The sequence below is a fragment of the Neoarius graeffei genome, chromosome 9 (genome assembly GCF_027579695.1).
Source record: "Neoarius graeffei isolate fNeoGra1 chromosome 9, fNeoGra1.pri, whole genome shotgun sequence".
Lineage (NCBI taxonomy): Eukaryota > Metazoa > Chordata > Actinopteri > Siluriformes > Ariidae > Neoarius > Neoarius graeffei.
Window position 1 is genome coordinate 84,474,317 of NC_083577.1, and position 23,122 is coordinate 84,497,438.

The 23,122-nt window shown below is 40.1% G+C and overlaps 1 protein-coding gene across 1 annotated transcript; it reads right to left on the reverse strand.

Annotated features, from left to right (window-relative positions):
* Positions 1 to 1,733: 1,733 nt before the first annotated feature.
* On the reverse strand, positions 1,734 to 22,270 carry LOC132891380 (uncharacterized). Its single transcript, XM_060928890.1, has 6 exons — positions 22,107 to 22,270; positions 21,373 to 21,681; positions 21,117 to 21,219; positions 11,241 to 11,295; positions 2,439 to 2,544; positions 1,734 to 1,922 (listed from the first exon to the last, which is right to left on the reverse strand). The coding sequence occupies exons 1-5, from the start codon at positions 22,174 to 22,176 to the stop codon at positions 2,455 to 2,457; spliced, it is 627 nt and encodes a 208-aa protein (XP_060784873.1). The 5' UTR covers positions 22,177 to 22,270; the 3' UTR covers positions 1,734 to 1,922; positions 2,439 to 2,454.
* Positions 22,271 to 23,122: the final 852 nt, after the last annotated feature.

Consider the following 23,122-nt stretch of genomic DNA (forward strand, 5'->3'; position numbering starts at 1 on the left):
AGAAAAAATATGATATCTGTGACTTTGATCATGACATGGATGTTAGTACTAGTAAGGCTGGTTTGACTATTTCAGAAACTGCTGATCTCCTGGGAATTTCACACACAGCAGTGAAATTTTTAACCAAAGGAAAATTAAAGGCAATATACTATGTCTTGGATATTCAATCTTCAATTTTCTGTACTATTTCTAGTCATTGTTTAAAATTACACAGATTTGTGATACTGACCATGTTCAAGCCTTTGTACAAAAGGACAGATTTTTCTTGAGTCTTATCCCTTCCATTGAAGCACATGTTCAGACAATATTGCAATGGATTTTATCTAACATGGATTGTCAGATTTTATACAAATGTACAAAGCCCATGAGTCCATGTCAGCTTTAGTGAATACTGTCATTAAAGGCAGAATTACCAATTACTAAGAAATTCTGAAATCCATGACAATATTTATGAAGATTTTAGTTTTCAATCAAGTTGTTGCTGACAGTATAATTTGTAATATACATATATTCTGCAAAGGAGTTTGCATGTTCTCCTCGTGTCTGCATGGGTTTCCTCTGGGTGCTCCTGTTTCCCCCACAGTCCAAAGACATGCAGGTTAGGTTAACTGGTGGCTCTAAATTGACTGTAGGTGTGAATGTGAGTGTGAGTGGTTGTTTGTCTTCATGTGTCAGCCCTGTGATGACCTGGTGACTTGTCCAGGGTGTACCCCGCCTTTCGCCCGTAGTCAGCTGGGATAGGCTCCAGCTTGCCCGCGACCCTGCACAGGATAAGTGGTTATGGATAATGGATGGATGGATATATTCTGCAAATCCTTTTCTACCAGAGAGGATGGAATACTGAAATCTTACATTCAGCAGATTTAAATTTATAAATTATGGTGTCTTTTTGCATTGATGCCATTCGCCGTATTGAAAAGACAGATCTGTGAAGACCATAACATAAAACTAATTCTGAATATTAAAACAAAGGACAGAGCCACTTTATGTAAAAGCTTTGGAATAATTTAAATTTGATATCCTACTATACATTTTTGCAACATATTTTAAATGAAGAGCCACTTTTTAAATACACAGCCACTGGGATTGCACAAGCAAGTGTATACTTAGTGCTGGTCCCAAGCCCGGATAGTTTGGGGGTTGGGGGGTTGGGTCAAGAAGGGACATCTGGTGTAAAAACCTATGCCAGATCAAAGATCCAGGAAAGCCTAAGGGTTCACAAATTATATGAGAATGTAGTATTATTTCAAGATATCTCATCTCATTATCTCTAGCCGCTTTATCCTGTTCTACAGGGTCGCAGGCAAGCTGGAGCCTATCCCAGCTGACTACGGGCGAAAGGCAGGGTACACCCTGGACAAGTTGCCAGGTCATCACAGGGCCGACACACAGAGACAGACAACCATTCACACTCACATTCACACCTACGGTCAATTTAGAGTCACCAATTATCCTAACCTGCACGTCTTTGGACTGTGGGGGAAACCAGAGCACCCGGAGGAAACCCACGCGGACATGGGGAGAACATGCAAACTTCACACAGAAAGGCCCTCGCCGGCCACGGGGCTCGAACCCGGACCTTCTTGCTGTGAGGCAACAGCGTTAACCACTACACCACCGTGCCGCCCCTATTTCAAGATATAACATGTATAATTTAAATGCTTATATAAAATAAGTAAAAAACTATAAATTCTGAACCCCAAGTCCCCATAAATAAACTGAATTAACGACACTGCATTTAAAAAAAATTTACTCATTTAAGCATAAATTTAAGCATTATTACACAAACTGTACATTAAATAATTATAGAATTTCCTGAATGGATAGCTGTAAACTGTTTGATACAATCTTTCTGTTGAAGACTTTGGTTTGCTTGAAGTTCTTTGTGGGCCAAGTCCACTGTCTTGTCCATGCAAGAAATTCTGTGGTAATAACAGTAAAAATAACAATTACAATATTAAGAACATGTTAGTGCATAAACATGTCATTTTGTAGAAAAAAATTAAGGCACTCATCTGAAAGACATTTTAACAGTGTTGAAGATGCCTGAAATACAGGCTTTGTATATCTCCTGATGTTGGATGACAGAAATACATTTGAAAAATAGTTTATGATAGACTAAACTGCCATTACAATATTGATTTTGTTTACTGCAAATGAAATTTAAGATACCACTTTAACTGGTATTGCATAATATTATACAATACACATTGTAAGATATTTATGTTCATGTCCTGAAATAGCCAAAAGAAATCATTACTCCATGCAGTGAATGTGTGTATATACTGTATATTGTCCTATTTTACTCGAAAGTCTCACCAATGCCAAAAAAAACTTTTTTAAAAATTTTTTTAGTTTCTGTTTTACTTCTACACAGTTTGATTTCAACACAATACAATTTGATTTATGATATTTATCTTAAGTTTACATTACAGTACCTGTATTGTTCTTGTATCAAGGATCTTTGAATTGTCCATATACTGAGTTGAATCTCTCAAAATATTGGCTGTCCTGAGTACGGTTCATTCTTCTTCCTTGCATTTGCTTTGAACAAACAAAAAACAAATGTTATCTGATAGCATGTTAGAAATGTATTATATTTACTTTCCTTTTCATGGTAGATTTTTTTTTTCCAGAAAACTTAAGTTTTGAACTCAAAAGTTTAAAAGTTAATGAACGCACTCTTCCTGAGCATACACAGTCAATCTGTCCTTCTAGATCCTTAAAAATTTTAGAATTATAGCGTAAATGTGATCTGACTAACTATCTAAACTATTTAGACCTAAATAGTTCCACCATTGATTAAGCAATGTATCTCGTGATGTCAAACATAAAAAAAAAATTTATATGGTGCGAGTCAGTCATGGTATATCCTGGATATACCATGAACTGATGTCACAATTTCAAGCTATACAGCTGACTCAAGTCACAGCTGTGGCTCCATGAGCAATTCTGTGTGTGTAGATCTATGTATCATGATCATGCCTAGCAAGGTAGGCAATAGCATGGTACATTGCACATGTGCAGGTTGAAGGTCACAACAAATAAATAAACAACAAATATAGTTGCCTCCAGTGAGTTTATGCTGAGATTCAGTCTAAACACTTAGTTTTAAATTTTTTGATGAGTGATATTTAAGTTATTCTACGAAATCAAGTCGTACATGAGCTGATAGCCAACGAGGCACATCATGCAGAGTCAGCTATAAGCCATATATGACGAAATTGAGTGGAATATCTTTTATTCTATTCACATTCACTGGATTTTGAGAAACAGAGCATTTTTACTTTTATTCTTTGCATATTTGATAAATAAAACCTATACAAAACGTCCAACAAAATAATTTCCGCTTAGAATGTAAACAAACCAGCAAAATGACAGGAGCAATTTGTGAAAAATGCTATCATAATATGTCTGTGAAGATTCTCAGTCATCCAGGTCATGGTAAACTGTGAGTGGTAAAAGAGAGCAACTGGACTTGCTTGAAGATTCTTGAAGACGTTTCACCTCTTATCCGAAAGGCTTCTTCAGTTCTGTCTGACTAATAGGGAGTATCAAGTATTTATCCTCTCATGGATGAAAAGCAATCCTAAGGTGTTGTTGAGTCATCCTGTTGGTGTGGGTCACTGGGGGCTGGGTGTGAACGGCCTAGAGTGTCGTTGGGGTGATCAATGGATTGTTGGTTCTTTCTGTCCTCCTGTGAGTCACTGAAAACAGCTGGGTTTTGGTGTGCATTCAGTTGTCTGGGAAGTGTGCCAAGGACTGCATTGTAGGTGGCTGATAAATTATGTCTTAGACCACCACCTCTGTTCAGTGATGGCCATTCCAGGTTGACAAAAATGGCTTCTTTAACTCCTCGCTCATACCAATGATCCTCTCTGGCTAAAATGCGTATGTTGCAATCCTGAAATGAGTGTCCTTTGTTGTTAAGATGAAGATAGACAGCAGAGTCCTGGCCTGAGGAGCTGGCTCTCCTATGTTGAGCCATGCACCTGTGAAGCGGTTGTTTTGTTTCCCTAATATACAAGTCCGTGCATTCCTCACTGCACTGAATTGCATACACTACATTGTCCTATTTGTGTCTGGCTATTCTGTCCTTAGGGTGGACCAATTTCTGCTTCAGGGTGTTACTGGGTCTGAAATGTACCGGAATGTTGTGTTTGTAGAAGATCCTCCTGAGTTTCTCAGATAGACCAGAAATGTAGGGAATGACAATGTTCTTGCATTTGTTCCTGTTATCCTCCTTGTCCATTATTTTCCTTTTTCTGCTCTTGAAGAAAGCCCAGTTGGGATACCCGCAGTTCTGAAGTGCTTTCTTGATGTGATTCTGCTCCTTCTCTTTTCCCTCTACCATTGTAGGAATGTTCTGAGCCCTGTGTTGCAAGGTCCTAATGACCCCCAATTTGTGTTCCAGTGGGTGGTGTGAGTCAAAGTGTAGGTACTGGTCTGTGTGAGTGGTTTTCTGGTAGACCTCGATGCTAAGGCTTCTGTCTTGTCTAATGTGTACATCACAATCCAAGAAGGCTAGATTATTCCCACTGACATCCTCCCGAGTGAAATTGATGTTGCTATCCACTGCATTGATGTGCTTAGAGAAGGCTTCCACCTCATGGGTTTTGATTTTAACCCAGGTGTCATCCACATATCTGAACCAGTGGCTGGGAGCAACTCCTGAAAAAGTGGTCAAAGCTTTATGATCCACTTCCTCCATGTATAGATTGGCCACAATAGGGGACACCGGTGAGCCCATGGCACATCCATGCTTCTGTCTGTAGAAACTTTCATTAACTTTCATTAAACTGCTTATAGCAGCAAATTATAGCACCATAGCCCGTGCTATTGAAATAATGTTTAGGTGCCACTATTAATAATAATAATAATAATAATAATAATAATAATAATAATGTTCTAAGGTGGGCGGCACGGTGGTGTAGTGGTTAGCGCTGTCGCCTCACAGCAAGAAGGTCCGGGTTTGAGCCCCGTGGCTGGCGAGGGCCTTTCTGTGCGGAGTTTGCAGGTTAGGTTAACTGGTGACTCTAAATTGACCGTAGGTGTGAATGTGAGTGTGAATGGTTGTCTGTGTCTATGTGTCAGCCCTGTGATGACCTGGCGACTTGTCCAGGGTGTACCCCGCCTTTCGCCCGTAGTCAGCTGGAATAGGCTCCAGCTTGCCTGCGACCCTGTAGAACAGGATAAAGCGGCTAGAGATAATGAGATGAGAGATGAGATGTTCTAAGGTTGTCAATGCCAGGGTGATCAGAAAAGATGAGCTCTCGCTGATCTATAAAATACTCCAATGGTGTGCGTCTCAAAGAGCCTCTGACAACCAAATCCAGCTTCTAGCCTTCTCATGGCAGAACTGTTTGGAACTAACAGTGAAAGGTGGGTTTCTGGTGCCTCAAAACCAGTTGCTCCAGGTGGATTAGGCTCAATAGCTGTGATAAGCAACTAATCTAGGGGAAGGACAACCCCGAAATAAAAACCAGGGTGGATGGAACCCTTCAGCCTTGGTAGGCATTCCATCTAGCTGAAGGTGCCAGTGAGGAGTCTGTGAAATACCAGGTTGGGATCTGGCACGGGATAACTCTCCTGTGATGAGGGTATGTGGAGTCTCTCTGAGCTTTGGCTAGCAGGCCACTAGTTTTGGTGTGTTCTAATAAACACACTGGGAGGAAAGCCCTACACAAACCAAACTTGTTCATGAAATTATGCAAAGTTATGAAACAGATAATGCCGAATGGGACTGATCCTATATTGGACGGTGTTGTGCCCGGCAGGTTGGATGTGGAGGACCAAGCACCCATCGGTTGTCATCCTGCGACATGCCAAACCAACACAAATAAGCAGTGTGACAGTGCAAAAATACACAAGTGGACAAATGCTAAATATAAGATTGTGATTGAGTGTCATGAAAGAGTAAAACTTGAAGGGAGTAGAGGTGTTGGAAAGAGGACACTTAGTCAGTGGGAAGCAAGAGGCATGTTCAAGATGAGCGAGAATGGGCTTATGAACTGGATCTGGGCAATACTGCATGAAGGCTGGCTAACAGACGCTGGAGGTCAGAGGAAAAGTGCAAAGAGATGGGGATGGGAACCATCAGTCAGGACTGGAGGATGTTTATGTTGATAGAGATGTTGAAGATCAGGAGGAAAGCTGATTGAAATTGGTAATCTGGAAGACATTCCAGAGGAAATCGTGGAAAGAAGAATGCCCAACAATCTTAGTGATGAACGGGTCAGTCTTTTAAATAGACTGAAGGAAATTATTGTTATTGCGGATCGGGTAGAACCAGTCAATTTGTGATGTTTTGATTGTGTGAAAGTGAAGTTAGCAACTTGTAAAGTTGATGAAGTGTTGAAGTACATCCCAACAAGAGATATAATAGAAACCAGGAATTTGATAAGATCCACATCCATCTTGGTAGAAGAGATGGTTGGCCTAAAGGAGAAGAAGGAGAGAGTCAAGAAAGAACCATGATGGAAGTGCAGGATTGAGAGGGATATTGAAATTTTGCAGAAAGATTTAAGCCAAGTTGAATAGTGGTACAAAAGAAACTGGAAAAATGGTAAAAGATTCCATGAAGAATCGTCTTGAAAGAAAGTACCAAATCAAGAAGCAATGCTTTTGAACAGTGATCGAGACAATAAAGCAGAGATTGCGTGCAAAGGCAGTCAAGGTGACATGTTACACAGAAAGGATTGAGCAGTACCAGCAAAACAGGTCATTCACCAATAACCAGAAGCAGTTTTTCAACAACCTGAAAGGGGATAAGATGAATGACATCCCACCAGATGTGGAGGAGGTTCGCCAGTTCTGGGAAGGAATTTAGGGACAAGACATTTTGCATAATACTGGTGCACAGTGGATTACATCTGTATGGGAAGAACTAAAGGGGACTAACACCCCACAACAAGATCAAGTAACCATCACAACTGGTGATGTGAGTGACCAGGCACAGAAATTGCTGAATTGGAAAGCGCATGGACCCAGTGGTATTCAGGGGTATTGGCTGAAGTGGTTTAAGTCAATGCATGAGAGAATAGGTGGGCAGTTGAATGAATGTCTGCAATGTGGTAAAGTTCCAGACTGGATGGTCAAGGGAAAAACAACACTAATTATAAAGGATTGGGATAAGGGTAGTGTGGTGGGGAACTACAGACCTATCGCTTGCCTTAACCTCCTTTGGAAGGTTCTAATGGGCATTCTTGCTGAGAAAACTTATACTTTCCTCACCGAGAACGACCTGTTCCTGGTTGAACAGAAAGGTTGCAGAAAGGATCTAAAGGTACGAAGGATCATTTTGTCATTGACAAGGCAGTAAAGAGAAACTGCAAAAAGTATCAGAAGAACCTCTGTATGGTCTGGATAATTAAAAAAAAAAAGGCCTATGATATGGTGCCACACTTATGGATACTGGAAACCCTGGATATGTTTGGAGTAGTGGAAAAGGTAGTGACCCTAATGAAAAGCAGTATGCCACAGTGGAGAACATGACTATATTCTGGAAGTGAGCATCTGACAGATGTGAGTATCAAAAGAGGAATATTTCAAGGGGACTCTTTTTCACCTCTTTTGTTTATGATTGCTCGAATTCCTTTAACAATGGTGCTTAAGAAGGTGAAAGTCAGGTATGAACTGAGGAAGAATGGACAAGGCTTGAATAATCTCCTCATGGATGATTTGAAGCTGTTTGCAAAAACAGAGGAGGAGATTGAAAGACTTGTCAAGACAATGTAATTGTGCAGTCAAGATATTGGTATGGAGTTTGGGATATCTAAGTGTGCTGTACTCACCATGAAAATAGGCAAGAAAGCAGTGTGTAGAGGGATTGAACTGCCAGATTGTCAGCACATGGCAGAACCTGACCAGGGTGGGTACAAGTACCTTGGAATCCTTGAGTTAGATGATGTCCTGCACAGCCAGATGAAGAACAATGTCAGCAAAACTTACCTGAAGAGACTGGAGCTTCTCTCAAGATCAAAACTGCATGCACAACATCTCATTACTGCCATTAACGTATGGGCAGTAGCAGTTATTCGTTATAGTGTGGCTATTGTGAGATGGACGCAGGTCGAGATTGACGAGCTCAATCGGACAACGCGAAAGACAATGACCATGAATGGGGCACTCCACCCAAAGGCAAATATACAGCAGCTGTACGTGAAGAGAAATGGAGTGGGTGGGGTTTGATCAGTGTAAAAGAGTGAATTGAGACTGAGCGGCACAACTTGGCAGAACACCTGGCCAAAAGTCATGAGAAGCTGCTGAGGTTTGTTGCTGAACAAGAGGCAGTGAGAGGGCAAGATGTTGAAAGTGTAGAAGATTTTAAAACCTGAGGATCTAAGGAGAAGGAAGATATAGTGGTAGAGATGGAACTGCATGGACAACTCCACAGAGACACTGTGGAACAAAAGGATACAGAGTTATCATGGCTCTGGTTAAACAAAGGTGATTTGAAGAAAAGTACGGCCAGCTTAATAATGGATGCACAGCACCAAGCACTCAACACCAAGTCAGTGCAGCATGACATACCACACAAGTACAACTAACCTGTGTCGTTTATGTGGAGAAAGAGTGGAAAATGTCACCCACATTGTGAGTGCATGTAAGTGCCTGGTACAGAAACAGTACAAATGATGGAATGATAAGACATGCCTTAATATCCACTTGCTTCTAAATAGATGATATGGGCATGAGATAGGTGAGAAGTGGTATGAGCATACCAGAGAAAGTGATGGATGATGAGGGTAAAGTGAAGATTCTGTGGGATTTTGATTTTCAGACAGACTGAGTACTTGAACACTGTTGGTCTGACTTGGTTCTTTACAAGAACAAGGAGCAAGAATGTCTGATTATTGATGTAGCTATCCTGAGTGAGAAAATAATGTATGCAGAACTTAAGGTGGAGATCTTACGGCTTTGGGGATTACCAGATCGAAGGTTAAGGTCATCTCTGTAATCAATGGGGTTTTGGGATCAGTCCCAAAGAAATTGAAGACCTATCTTGACATGCTTGATGTTAAATGTGATATTAAAACCTTGCAAAAGTCAGGACTGCTTGGATCAGCACACATATGTGCTGTCTGTCTGAGGTCCTTGTTGTGACTTGACAGACAGCAGAAAATACCAGTACAAACTGATAAATTATGTACTGTACGACATAATAATAATAATAATAATAATAATAATAATAATAATAATAATAATAAGTATTATTTATGTTGTCTTAAAATATAATTTAGTATAAATACACAGGTGATTATAGAGAATTGTGTGCACTGATTGGTCAAGAATTTTGGATTATTTCTTGATAATCACCTTGAGTGACTCGACAAAATGTTGGCCAGTCGCCAACTGTAAGTGGGGAAAAATTACAAATTATGAAAGAAAATGCTGTTCGTGGGCGGCACGGTGGTGTAGTGGTTAGCGCTGTCGCCTCACAGCAAGAAGGTCCTGGGTTCGAGCCCCGGGGCCGGCGAGGGCCTTTCTGTGTGGAGTTTGCATGTTCTCCCCGTGTCCGCGTGGGTTTCCTCCGGGTGCTCCGGTTTCCCCCACAGTCCAAAGACATGCAGGTTAGGTTGACTGGTGACTCTAAATTGACCGTAGGTGTGAATGTGAGTGTGAATGGTTGTCTGTGTCTATGTGTCAGCCCTGTGATGACCTGGCGACTTGTCCAGGGTGTACCCCGCCTTTCGCCCGTAGTCAGCTGGGATAGGCTCCAGCTTGCCTGCGACCCTGTAGAAGGATAAAGCGGCTAGAGATAATGAGATGAGATGCTGTTCGTAAAACCACTAAACATGCTATGAAATTTGGTCTAAAACTATTCAAAGGTAAGGTGGAATTGTGTTTTATTTTATCTATTTCAAAACAAAGTATTTTATGTGTCAGCATAGATAAGTGACACAAGTCTACATGAGTCCTTTATTAAATTTGCATGCCGTTTTTGAAGTTTGAAATAAATGTATTTTTTAAATATGATTTTTAAATTTTTTTAGATAATCACGTGTATTTATACTAAAACAATTATCCACCTCAGGCTCAGTGAATAATAACTGAGACAAAGTCTCGGTTATTATTCATTCACCAATATTCACTTTGCCTTTGGCAAATAATTGTAATTATTATCTTTGCAGGCCATCTCCCATCCTAGTACTAAACAGGTTCTTAGGCAGTGCCAATGTCTGTCTCAGTAGCCCTCACCCTCTCATCTATTTCATAGCTAGGGTTACAGTGGTGGACTGGTCTTCTGATAACTGCAAGAGTTTGACTTGCTACTTGCATCTGTATTGTGGTGTGCCTCACCAGATGGCAGTAGGTACCATTTTTATGATGGTCTTTGGTATGACCCTACAGTGAGTAGAACTCATGATCTCCCAGTCAAGAGGCAGACACTCTAACCACTAGGGCAGCTTGCGGTATATTATTATACATACAGGACATTTTTCCATGGAATAAAAATGTGTTTTATTCCCTTCTAGCGGGTTTTGTTCATTTGGTCTGATAGCATGCAATATTGTTAGGATATTGCTTATCCTATCTGTATTATGTCACTCTACCCAATGGAGAATGAGCGTTGAATATAGTTTACAATATTGCGTGGTTGTCAAGACAATATAATGTCACATGTTGGAGCTGATGGAAATATCCAATGAGAAAGTTTTCTGCTGCGCATGCGCAGAAACATTTCTTTGTTCACCAGGAAAGAGAAAGATGTGTTGAACACCGGAAAGGCTACCAAAACTTCATTGGATATTCTTCACGCATATTTACAAGAGAAAAACGTACCAATGGACAGAAAAAAACTGGAAAAGAGACATGTCGGAGACATAAAACTTCCACGCTCGCGAGCGACTGTGACAATTTGTAAACAAACATGGCCACCAAGTTTACTTCATTGAATATGGAAGATTTTGAGAGAATTTTGAAAGACAAAGACGTGTTGAACACCTGAAAGGAATGTGTATGTATAATGATAATAATAGTAATAATAATATTGGCTGGCTTTTTTCATGGTATATCAGATATATTCCATTCAGCTAGCATGATTTTGAGCTTGTCTTCAACTCATTATCATGCTAGCTGAATGGAATATATCTGATATACCACTCAAGGCCAGCGGTATATCACTGTATTTCTCTCTCACTCACACACACACACACACACACACACACACACACGCGCATATATATATATATATATATATATATAGCCTTTCAATATATATCCATAAATTAACTCACAGGCTCATCTCTGTTGTTGTCTGTGTGATTAAAGTCCACTTTCTTTTTCCATTTCCTGTAACAAAAGTTAAATTGTTCTCAGATTTGCAATGTAATAATGTATGTTTTTAATACATAAATCAATAGAAAATCAAAAAGTATTTGATGTAAACATTCTACTTTTAGTATTATACAGTATATTTATAATTAGTATTATACAGTATGTATGACAGAGTTATAAAAAGAGCTAAATACTTAGATCATAGACACTTGGTAACTTTTACAACTGAGAAAATTACTTTCCTGTCATGGCGTATCAAGAGGCTTACAATACATACACAGTAGTAATTTAATTTGTGAATACAGTCAACTCCTGAATTATCAGCATCCGTCAAGAAAATGAAAAGAAAAAAATAATTTGAACAGCGTGGACTGAGAAATATTTTCAACTTAAACATATAGGAACCTGTATAGTTTTTATTTTAACATTATTTTAGCAAATTACTAACAATCTTTAGTGCATTTTTCTTCTGCAAAACACTAGTTTCAAGATTATCCACATAACATCAATTATTATTTGATTAAATCTTCCCTGGGGAGAATAACAGCCCTGAGTTTTTCCTGTAATCTCTGGTTGACTGTATATTATAAATCTTTAGACCGACATGCAGAACCTCTTTTGTGTTTCATTAATCGTTTTATGTTTCTGGTTGAGAGTACATAGTGCGCGAGTTTGCTGCCTCTTCTCTCCGACGTTTTCTTTCTTACTTTTTTTTTCTTTAACTGTGCTTCTGATTTTTGGCAACGTGTTGCAAATCCATTTTGTTTCTTTTTGGTTAATTTTGGACTCTTCTTGCTTGGTTTTGACACCATTTTTTTGCAATCACCTGTAGCTAACCCACATGCGAGCCCCTTCTATCTTTCCACCCGCTTGACTTCAGCAGTAGTTTCCACCATTTACTACGCTGTTGCCCTGTTTTATGTGCTGGTTAGTCAAATTGCTTCCCTGCACTGTACTCTGGGTGTGGTACCGCTGGTGTTTTGGCTATGTTTATGAGCGGTGTTAGGCTAAGGTGGCTTTGCACCTTACATTGGACTGCATCTATCCATCTGTTTTTGGATTGTGACTGTGGGTCTGGGTATTGGTTTTGTGGCCCGGGCTTTTACCCATGTTTTACACCTACTCGCCGGAGGAATTAAAAAGCCTAAGTGTGCGGCACCACTTGGATTCTGCGGTATTTAATCTGTGCCGCTCTATTGGAATTGTGCGCTGCCCTTGGTACATTCACCGGTCTCCACGCTCTCTGACTGCTCATTATGCTTCAGAGTCTTCCATACTCATCATATGGACTCACAATCGGATTGCCAAGGTCAACAAGAACGCTCATGGAGTTAGTCACGGTGTTCTTCGCTCACTTGGGAAACTGCGATGTTCTGCTGTCTCTGGATTGCCACCTGTGTTTCCTGCGAAGATTGGCCTTTTAAACTCCCGCTCCATCACCAACAAAGCATCACTCATTAATGACCTAATTATCCAAAAGACCCTGGACATCTGCTGGTGCAAACATGGCAACAGGCTGAGGACTACTACATTTAAATAGGTCTTCACCAGCTGGATACACACACATATCAAAGCCACGTCTCACAGGGAAAGGTGGAGGTCTAGTTGCAGTTTTCCGATGTGGTTTGAAACTTAGAGATTGTTTTTCATGATGTTACATCCTGTGAATATCTGGCTCTGAAAACCTCCACTCCCACACAGATATTGCTGCTCTTAATCTATCGACCTCCCAAATCATTGCCATCACTTTTTCTGTCTGCACTGAATGAACTGCTAACTGTAGCCTCATCTGTCTGTACTGCTATCATTCTTCTGGGTGACTTTAATGTTCATGTTAACACTAGTTGCTCCCTGACTGATGAGCTCTTGACTGTCTTTGAATGTTTTGGTTTAACTCAGCATGTTGACTTTCCCACACATAATCATGGTCATATACTTGACTTGCTTTGCTCTACTGGTATAAAAATTGTATCTGTATCGGGTTCTGATGGAGGTTTTACTGACCACAAGTTGATTGAGTGTTGTCTCAGTGTGCCTTCTTCTAAACTTCCGCTGTGTTCTACTGTCTCTTTCTGTAATCTTTCTTCTATTGATGTGCATTCTTTCTCTGCCTCTCTCCTCTCTTCTTCTTTTTGTAAATTTGCTGAGGTTTCCTCTCCTGATGATACAGTTTCTATTTACAATAATATGATATCTAACACGCTTAACACTTTCACTCCCCTTAAAACTAGACAGGTCTCCGCAAATTGCGCCTCTCCTTGGTTCACCTCTGAGCTTAGGGCCATGAAGGCCAAGGGAAGGTGGCTAGAGCGCCTTTATAAGAAAACTGGCCTTACTATTCATCTTTCACTCTTCTCTGAACACATCGCAAAGTATAAGGATGCTCTTAATGCTGCCCGATCCTCCTACTATGCCAACATCATTAAGAGTGGCAACCATAGACCCAAAACTCGGTTTAATACAATAAATAAACTTCTTCAGCCTCCTTCCTCAACCACTCCCAGTTCCCCTGCTCAGTGTCAGGCTTTTTTGGATTTTTTTCAAGGATAAAATTGACAGTATTTACCAACACTTTCATTCTGAAATTCATTCTTCTGTCTCACAAATAGCTCCTCATCAAGCTGACTGCTCTGTCTCTGCTTTCTCTCCTGTTGATTCTTCTAAAGTGTCGGAAATCATGACTAAGTCCTCCTCCTCCTCATGTCTGCTGGACCCTGCACCCACTGCACTTCTTAAATCCTGTGTATCTGCTATCTCCCCTTATATTGCTCATATGATTAATCAGTGTTTTGCTTTAGGCACTGTTCCCATCTCCCTCAAAATTGCTTCTGTTACATGGCAATTCCATGTAAATGTCAACCTCACAGGAGATCCCAAATTTCAAACTAAACAAACTAAATCAATTAACAAATAAATAAATACATACATAAATAAATATTTTGATCACCTAATATGTCACTGTCAGTCTTTCTTTCTTATAATGTAAAACCCAAGCTAAAATCAACTTTGATCATGTACAATTCTATATTATTGCCACAAGCCACAGAAATGTATGCTAAAATCCACAAAACAGCAAAACAATAGCCATCCTAAATATTATTTAAGAACTTTGATAGTTTTAGCTGATATTTAGAGAGTTTTTCAAAGGGTTATGGTGGTTAAATTGCTGATTTTCTAAACATATGCCATGTCTATTTCAGACGCGTCACATCCATAACGGAATTTCGTCACATCCATAACGCTGACTTTTCCTTCCGAAACTCTGCATGAAATACAAAATATTTTAAACAAAGATTTTTTAATATTCACCTTGGACCCCTCTATCAAATGGATATCTCCATTTCGACATTAGGTTTACAATTTCACATGTACAGTCACCCAAGAAAAGTGATACTTTTTCTGTCACATCCATAACGCATCTTTTATTGGCATTTTCTGGCATGCCCTAGATGTACTATGGGAATTGTTCTTGTTCTATCACTTCTCCAGTATGGTACAGCCTTAAAATATGCAACACCTGTTTAAATACTGGGAGACAATAAAACATGCACTGGGTCATTTGTTGCCATTTTGAGTTCAAGTGTCACGTCCATAATGCTGGAATTGCTCTACTAAAGAAACCTGGTCTAGATTCTTTTTCACTGTCCAATTACAGACCCATTTCAAATCTCCCTTTCCTAGCTAAAGTAATGGAGAGAGTTGTAGCCTCTCAGCTTCATACTTTCCTTGCTCGTAATGATCTCTATGAACCCTTTCAGTCAGGCTTTCGCAAACTGCATAGCACTGAAGCTGCTCTCTTAAGAGTTGTTAATGACCTCCTGCTCTCAACTGATGCTGGTCATCTCAATGTCCTTGTTCTCTTGGACCACACAGCTTCCTTTGACACTGTACATCATGAGATAATCATTTCCAGACTATCTTCTTTTGGCTTAGCTTTAGCCTGGTTTCAGTCATATCTAGCAAACAGGCAACAGTTCATCTCTATTGGTGTTCATAAATCATCCACTGTTACTGTTGCTCAAGGTGTGCCTCAGGGTTCTGTCCTTGGTCCCTTTCTTTTTATATTAAATATGTTTCTCCTATAGGCCAGATTATTCGTAACCATGGCCTTAACTTTCATTGTTATGCTGATGGCATTCAAATCTACATCACTATTACCCCTTCCATAGCCTCTGTTCAGCTGCTAAGGACTTGCATCACTGACCTTAAGCTATGGTTGCATAACAACTGCCTTAAACTTAATGCTAGCAAAACGGAGGTTCTATTAGTAGGTACCAAAAGACAGGTTCTGAACCTCTCCTGTTTCACTATTGATGTTGATGGCGTGTCTATTAGTCCTTCCCAAGTTATAAAAAACCTTGGAGTTCTCTTTGACTCCACCCTTACGTTTGAACCCCATCTTAAACTAATTACTAAGAATGCTTTCTTTCACTTCTGCAATATTGCACGTCTCCGCCCTCTTCTCTTGGAAACTGATGCCAAAATGTTGGTCAATGCATTTATTTTTTCTCATCCTGACTATTGCAATTCTCTTTTATGGTCTCCCTGCCACATTGCTCAATCGCTTGCAGTACATCCAAAACTCAGCAGCTAGAGTCCTCACACTCACCAAGCGCACTGCTCACATCACTCCTGTTTTATAGCAACTGCATTGGTTGCCAGTTATTTCTCGGATCAAATACAAAATCTTGCTTTTAACCTAGAAAGCTCTTCATGGTTTCGCCCCTTCCTATCTCTGTGAGCTAATTCATTTGTACTGTCCCTCCCGCTTCCTCAGATCTTCTGTCTGTGGATTTCTGACTGTCCCACGTTTTAAACTGGCATCTATGAGTGGCAGATCATTCAGTGTTGCTGCTCCTAAACTTTGGAACTCGTTACCACAATCTCTTCCTTCAAAGCTAACTTGAAACTTTTCTCTTTACCTCACACTACTCTTCCTAGTGTGGCTTTGTTTTTGGGTAACTCCTGTGTAAAGTGTCCTTGGGTTTGTGAAAGGCGTTATATAAATTGAACTTATTATTATTACTTATTATTATGTTTATTTGGGGCGGCACGGTGGTGTAGTGGTTAGCGCTATCGCCTCACAGCAAGAAGGTCCTGGGTTCGAGCCCCGGGGCCAGCGAGGGCCTTTCTGTGCGGAGTTTGCATGTTTCCCCGTGTCCTCGTGGGTTTCCTCTGGGTGCTCCGGTTTCCCCCACAGTCCAAAGACATGCAGGTTAGGTTAACTGGTGACTCTAAATTGACCGTAGGTGTGAATGTGAGTGAATGTGTACCCTGCCTTTCGCCCGTAGTCAGCTGGGATAGGCTCCAGCTTGCCTGCGACCCTGTAGAAGGATAAAGCGGCTAGAGATAATGAGATGAGATGAGATTATGTTGATTTGGATGTATGTTTGGGGTCATCATCCTTTTGGCCAAATCCTAACCTTCTAGCAGAGACAGTCAGGTGTCGCAGAGACAACCAATCTACACACCAGTGGCGGCTGGTAGTCTTTCAAACAGGGGAGGCTGGTCGGTTACGATATTTCCAGATTTTAAAAGAAAAAAGAAAAAACACATCAATTTTGCCCATACTCTTGCCTTTGATCTGGCTGATTGTTGGCAGGGTCACAAACTGTGAAATAACAGGTTCTTTTGGCCCGTTAGCCTACTGTCCAATATACATGATGGTGGTGTTGGGGGGTATATTTTCACATTTTATATTTTTAAATTGTGGCATGTTGTTTAAAAATTTATCATTATTGAAAGCAGCTCTTTGTCAGGAACCTCAGCAGTAACAGCAGAGTGTTCTGGAATAGGCACAAGCACTGACCTTGGGGAGCCAAACATAGAGCTGGGTGCCAAACATAGAGCTGGGTGCCACACATTTCATTCAATGACACTTTCCCTATATTTTACTTATATTGACTGAGAAATGTTTTATTGACAATTTTGATAACCCTTCACTTTTAATCCAGGTCTGTAGTGTGAAATGTTCTCGGCTGTGTTTTTGTTTAAAAATGTTTTCCAAATTGTAGTGGTGTTTAATTCATATCCAGAAAAATATATATTTCAATATAATATACTCAGCATAAACATTTTAAATAGATTCTATATTTTTGGTCCATCCATGACATATTACTAAAGTAGCCTATTTACTGTTGTTGATGTGGGTCACTTGCTGTTAGCCAATTCACTTTCTCGTACCAGGAGAGCTGAAAGGAACGAGTATTATTCCCTACCTTTTTCACCAAGTCAATTTGAGGCGTTGGTCTACCCTTCTCTTTAATTTTAATTTTTTCCTCGAAAGGAAGACTGGCAAATGGCTTCGCCAAAATTAAATCAGTAATGCTTGGCATCCGTGCGCAGCTTTCTTGCTAGCTGACTAGCCCCCTCAAGTTCAAGTTCAGTCACTCAAATAAACGAAATTTCTGGAACTAAGATAGCAAACTTGACAACACTATATTTACACTTTATTTACAATGAAAATATATACAAACTAAAAAAGCTGGTAGAAACCGTATGTAATGAATGAAATCGAAATGTAAGCTGATCTCTTACAATACACCACAGCACTTGGGAATCTGCATGGGACTGAACTGAAATTCACCGCTGCCTGTCTATACTGTAGTTGAAACGAGCTGTCAATCAAAGAAAATATCCGGCCGCTTTCACCAATCACCAGTCTCCTCGAGGAAACTGCCATGTCCCTCCCACTGTGAGGCTCAGAGTCCATGGGCGGGCATTTTCGCAGTATTTGTCCAATAACCGTCTTGCATTTTGAGATTGACAAGCGCATAGCTCCCAAATGCCGTTGAAGTCCACTGAGGCTGGGAGTCCGTGAGACTCCGTGGGAGGGCATTTTCGCAGTATTTGTCCAATAATTGTCTTGCATTTTAAGATTGACAAGCGCATAGCTCCCAACTGCCATTGAAGTGCACTGAGGCTGGGCTGCATCGCGCTGTCACGAGGGGGAAAAACTCACGCACACATTAGGTGAACTGGGGAAAGTTATAACGGAATGATTTCGCTCTGTAGTTGGGTTCAGCACATGTATTTCTATGATTCTGGATCTGAAATAGCAATGTTATTAGGTCGGCTATAACATAAGCCTAGCGCAATTCATCCTACACAATGTTCGTCATTTTTAGAGGAGGCTGAGCCTCCCTCGTTGTCTTAGAACAATTGCCCGTGCTACACACTAGGACAAAACAGATCCATCCATCCAACCATCCATCCATCCATCCTTCCTTCCTTCCTTCCTTCCTTCCTGTCACAGGTGAGCTGATTTCGGGTGAGAGGCGGGGTACGCCTTGGACAGACTGCAAATCTATCTCAGCAAAACAGCCACATGTATGCTCAAGTGTCCAGTTCCTGACATTTTTCCAACTCTTCCAGACTTGGAAACATAGTTTACGTCTCTGATTAGAGTTAAAATATTTTTTAAATCCTCTGACTTGTGCATGTCAGCAGCCATTTGTTTATTTATTTTATTCCATAAGCTCTCTCATCAATTCAATTCACTTTTATTTGTGTAGCACTTTTGACAATACACATTGTACAGAACAGCTTTACAGAAATCTAGCTGTGGACTTAGACCCTTAATACATGTTGCATCAAAGACTAATACATTAGTCACAGCTGTCGGGAAGTTGATTAATTGGGCAGACGATAAGGAGATGCAAGTAGACAGTAAAAGCATAGCTACAGCGTTAGTGCCACCTAAGGTATTAGGCAGAGACCCGTCCACCCGTAAATTTGACGGGCGATTGCCGATTTCAACGGGCAAGTATACACACAGACGGATACTGAAACGGACGATAATGCTGAAAATTTTCGCACATGAATACTCCCACATGTCATCCGATAAATCCAGTTATGTTCCGCCCACACACGGACTGGCCATCGGGAGTAGCGGGAGTTTTCCCGGTGGGCTGGTGGTTCAGCGTGGGCCGGCGGAGAAAAAAAAAAAAAAAAACAGTTGCGCGCTGGCCTTTAATATGATAAGCAATGTTAACAGTTTGTTAAAGAAACTGTTAACATTGCTTATCATATTAAAGGCCAGCGCGCAACTGTTTTTTTTTTTTTCTCCGCTGGCCCACACTGAACCACCGGCCCACTGGGAAAACTCCCGCTACTCCCGATGGCCAGTCCGTGTGTGGTTCCGCCATCATTTACAAATCGTAAGAAACACAGTTTAATACGAAAAATACTGAAAACTTGAAATGAAAAATCAGAATATTTCATCGTTTCCGCCATTTTGGCCCGCACTGAATCTTGTAACATGCGGACTGAATAAATCGCGAATTCTGATTGGTCGAAAATTGCCAAACACCCTGCGTTGTAGTTTCCTCTTTCTTGGCGGGAGAACCGCATTTTTTTTTGCTGACTCACTCTTCTGGATCAAGATGAATCCCAACAAACGCCCCAAATTGAATGTGACAAAAACTGATTCGTTTTTCCACAAAAAGACAGAAAAGGTATGTGTGATACATTGATTAACAAGGGGGGTTCATTGGGGTATGGTAAAATAGAATACTGTTGGTTTTTTTTTTTATTAAATACTGTAACTAGATCAAAAGATTATATACAATTCATTGTTGTTTATTTTCTTTTCACTTTTGTTACCAAATCAGACACCATACATACATCTGATACATTCAGGAGTGAAACTGAAAAAAATACAAAGTAAAAATATGCAATATTTCTGATCAAAAATTACACGCCATTTCACCCTGAAAATGTCCTAGAATGCAGGAAATGAAGTCTAAATTTCAAAAATTTTCTGGGGGGGCATGCCCCCAGACCCCCCTAGAGGGACTTCGCGCCTGCGGCGCTCGTCTTTGCACCTGCGGCGCTTATCAGGATTATATAAAATATTATTTTTGACTGGTAAATTTCTTTTTCTGCCTAATACCCTAGTGCCACCCTAGCATGAATACCCACAACATCTCTGGGAAATTTCATAGTTTGTTTCATCATTATGCAAAGGCAAGGCTCAAGCAAGTTTAGCTAGTTTGTTGTGGTCTTACTGATCACAACAAAAATACAGGTGAACAAACACAATCAAACATCTTTTTTACATTAAAAATATTCATTAGTTTAAGGCATAAACATTGGTTATCTTCAGTTTATTATTAGCTAGCATCCACTAATAATGTTGAATTAATAATGCTAGAATATTCAGAAGACAGTATAATGTTATCATGAATCATGTATAGAGTTGGTTGCAAATGTCGGGTTTTATTAAAGATGACGGAGCAAACAAACCAGAAAGGCAAATCCAAATTTTATGTCAAAATGCAGGCAAAAAGGTTCTGTAGGATTGAGATGTTCCCCTATTACTGTATCAAACCACTTTGAACAGCCATGACGTCGACTGTATGTGCAAAAGAGGAACATGTAAGATCTAACATTTTGTTGCAGGCCAGCACATATATTTTTATTTATTAGTGATGCAGTGCTATGCATTGCAACCTATTGCCTCCCATATGTGTTTGTTCTTGTGTTGACCTGTAATTTCCTTTTGGCTATAATTTTCTTTTTTGTCCTAAAATGGAATTAAAAAGCAGGGAATTTGATTTTTGTAACCCTGCACCAACCCTGATCTTTAGAAGTGATATGTTCTTATATGGTGCAAATGAAAGTTCGTAATGTTTTATTTGTCCACAAGTTACAGAATCACATTTTCTTTTGAAGGTTGTCAATATTTCTGGAGTTGACTGTTCTCATCTCATCTCATTATCTCTAGCCGCTTTATCCTGTTCTACAGGGTCGCAGGCAAGCTGGAGCCTATCCCAGCTGACGACTGTTCTCATTGATTAAAAAAAAGTCCTTAAAATAATTTAAAAGTCACTCACCAGTGAAGACAAACAGCACAGAAGATAAAGAGACACAGTGCAACAGCTCCAGTAACCGAGAAAACTATATAGAGTGGGATTGGTTTGGACTCACTCTTCAGACCTGGCAACAGATACAGATAAAAACACATACTGAGTGTATAGTTTAGTACTATTTTAAGTAGTTTTAAATTAATCACACACTACTTTAATTAAAAATCTTAATTTTACAACTTATAAATAAAATGTACATTTCATTAAATTTATGTGACATTACCTTCTATGGTTAATATCCATTGTAATTTTGGTGGAAAACATGTGTATAATCCTGCATCTGAAGGTTGTACATCAGATATCTGTAGTTTTCTGGGATCTGTGGGGTCGACCTGCATCCTACGTGATGTGTAGTTTGTGGTAGTACTGTTCTTTGTTGGGCTGTAGTTAAAAAGAAGATTCCCGTCCTTATGCCAAGTAAAATCTCTTATATTATCTCGAGTTCCATTGCAGTGTAAAGTAACAGTTTCCCCCTGAGAAGCCGTTCTGTTCATCTGGTGTGGAATATTTCTTTCATATGACTTGGTACAATCTGCAGGAATGAAACAGAAGTTATATTTTTATAGTCATATGTTATTAGATACACCATTACTAAATTAAATGTAAATGCATGATATTATCAGACCAAATTAATTGATATACATTATTTTAAACTCCTGAACTGTGTAGAAGTTACTGTATAAATGTAGATATACATTTATATTCACAGTCCAAGGGAAATACTATAAATATTTGATTTTAAGCATCCATTATGTGTGTGCGTGCGTGCACACACATGATTATACATTGTGTACACACACACACACACACACACACACACACACACATGCACAACAATACCAATAGTTTTACAGTCCACTTTGTTGTAGTAATGCATCATCATGTGCTCTTTACAAATGTACAAGTAACAGGCAATATGAGGCAAGCAGCTCAAATCAATTATAACAAAATTAATACCTCCAAAAGTTAATAGAAACATGATGAAACAAAGTCCCAGATGCAAATTCCTTGTCTGACGAAACGCCATAGTAACATTGTTCTGCAGGTAATAAAGAAAATCTTTTTCACTCTGAAGCGCAGTCGCGTGTTAGATAGAGGATCTGAAGTGTGTGTAGGTAACTACACTGGAGACAAAGAGGACTGTGGAAAGTCAGAGGAAGTGGGTTTAAGAAAACAGAACTTTACATGAAGTTGAAGTGCTGCCTCCTCCCCTTCCCCTGTGAGAAAAGATCTAAGGTGACCACAGTTGTGTACTAAAAGATTTATTCCCCAGAGTTAGTTCTCACTAATCTTTCCATGCACCATGAATTAATAAGGCTAATTCATGGTTTAGATAATGTCTAAATAGCAGCTGTTAAGATTACAATTACATGTATTTTGCAACATCAGTTTGCTTTATGTGTTAAATTTGAAATCAGTGTTTGAATATTGAACGTATACTTTTTATAAACCCTAGAAATGCACAAGTGAAACTGATGGCCTTTACTTGGCAGTGAAGTCAATCCCAAGAGGTCTCAGTGACCACTAACATCTCTCATCTCATCTCATTATCTCTAGCCGCTTTATCCTGTTCTACAGGGTCGCAGGCAAGCTGGAGCCTATCCCAGCTGACTACGGGCGAAAGGCGGGGTACACCCTGGACAAGTCGCCAGGTCATCACAGGGCTGACACATAGACACAGACAACCATTCACACTCACATTCACACCTACGGTCAATTTAGAGTCACCAGTTAACCTAATCTGCATGTCTTTGGACTGTGGGAGAAACCGGAGCACCCGGAGGAAACCCACGCGGACACGGGGAGAACATGCAAACTCCACACAGAAAGGCCCTCGCCGGCCACGGGGCTCGAACCCGGACCTTCTTGCTGTGAGGCGACAGTGCTAACCACTACACCACCGTGCCGCCCTACCACTAACATCACCAACACAATTTCTGTATCAGCAACTAGTGCTAAACTGAAAACGTTCA